This window comes from Sceloporus undulatus, unplaced genomic scaffold (assembly GCF_019175285.1).
Source record: "Sceloporus undulatus isolate JIND9_A2432 ecotype Alabama unplaced genomic scaffold, SceUnd_v1.1 scaffold_41589, whole genome shotgun sequence".
Classification (NCBI taxonomy): domain Eukaryota; kingdom Metazoa; phylum Chordata; class Lepidosauria; order Squamata; family Phrynosomatidae; genus Sceloporus; species Sceloporus undulatus.
Genome location: NW_024844499.1, coordinates 1 through 1,056, shown reverse-complemented (window position 1 = coordinate 1,056; position 1,056 = coordinate 1). Strand labels below are relative to the sequence as shown.

The window sequence follows — 1,056 nt, the reverse complement described above, 5'->3', positions numbered from 1 at the left end:
CTGAGTTCACCTTTTTTCCCCCTTTCCTTACCTGCTTCTTGACACTGAATTGAAAAAGAATTTAAAAAGAGAGATTGGGGAGGAGGAGAGGAGGGAAAGGGTGCATTCTCTTTGTCTCTGTATGACTGGTTAAAAAGAAAGTGGAGTGTGAGTATTACATCAGAAGGCTGGTGTCCTTTTTAATGCCTCTCTGTCTCCCAACATGAACAGGTGACTATGGAGATCAGCGGCCTCCCACTGGAACTCTGGCGCCTGATACTCTCCTATTTGCGCCTTCCTGACCTTGGTCGCTGCAGCTTGGTGTGCAGGGCTTGGTATGAACTCATCCTGAGCCTGGACAACACCCGGTGGCGGCAGCTGTGCCTTGGTTGCATCGAATGCCGTCACCCAAACTGGCCCAACCAGCCAGAAGTTGAACCCTGGTCGTGGAGAGAAGCCTTCAAGCAACATTATCTAGCCTCAAAAACCTGGACCAAAAACAGCCAGGATTTTGAATCATCCAATTGCTTCTACTTGTTCAGGAGGAAAAAGGATCGCCGTGTCCTCTGTGTGGGGCCTGGTTGTGAGTTTGACAACCTGCGGAGTGCCTTGCTCTCAGCAAGTGTTTATGACAGAATTGTGCTCTTGCCAGGAGTGTATGAGGAACAGAGTGAGATTTTCCTCAAGGCCCCCGTGGAAATTATGGGGAAGGGCAAGCTTGGTGATGTGGCCCTCCTGGTGAGCTTTGACCAGCATTGCCCAACCATGAGGTTGTGCAATTTGGTCTTCATGCCAGCCTGGTTCACACCTGTTGTCTATAAAGTGAGTATAAATGCATTTGAGAATGTAGTTTATGTCATCTATGCTAGGACGCATGTGCTCCCACCCAATTACTGTTAATTAACATAAGTTAAGGTAATTTAAAAAAAAAAATGTGAAGTCGAAGGCTTTCATGGCTGGCATCCATAGTTTTTTGTGGGTTGTTCGGGCTATGTGGCCATGTTCTAGCAGAGTTTCTTCCTGACGTTTCGCCAGCATCTGTGGCTGGCATCTTCCAGGTCACACAATATATATATA

General features: G+C 47.3%; 1 protein-coding gene across 1 annotated transcript; it reads left to right on the top strand.

Moving 5' to 3' along the window:
• Positions 1–210: 210 nt before the first annotated feature.
• LOC121918821 (F-box only protein 10-like) lies at positions 211–801 on the top strand (the record flags this gene model as incomplete). Its single annotated transcript, XM_042444802.1, has 1 exon — positions 211–801. A coding segment is annotated over one exon (591 nt), but the record flags the coding sequence as incomplete, so codon positions are not given.
• Between the last annotated feature and the right edge of the window lie 255 nt (positions 802–1,056).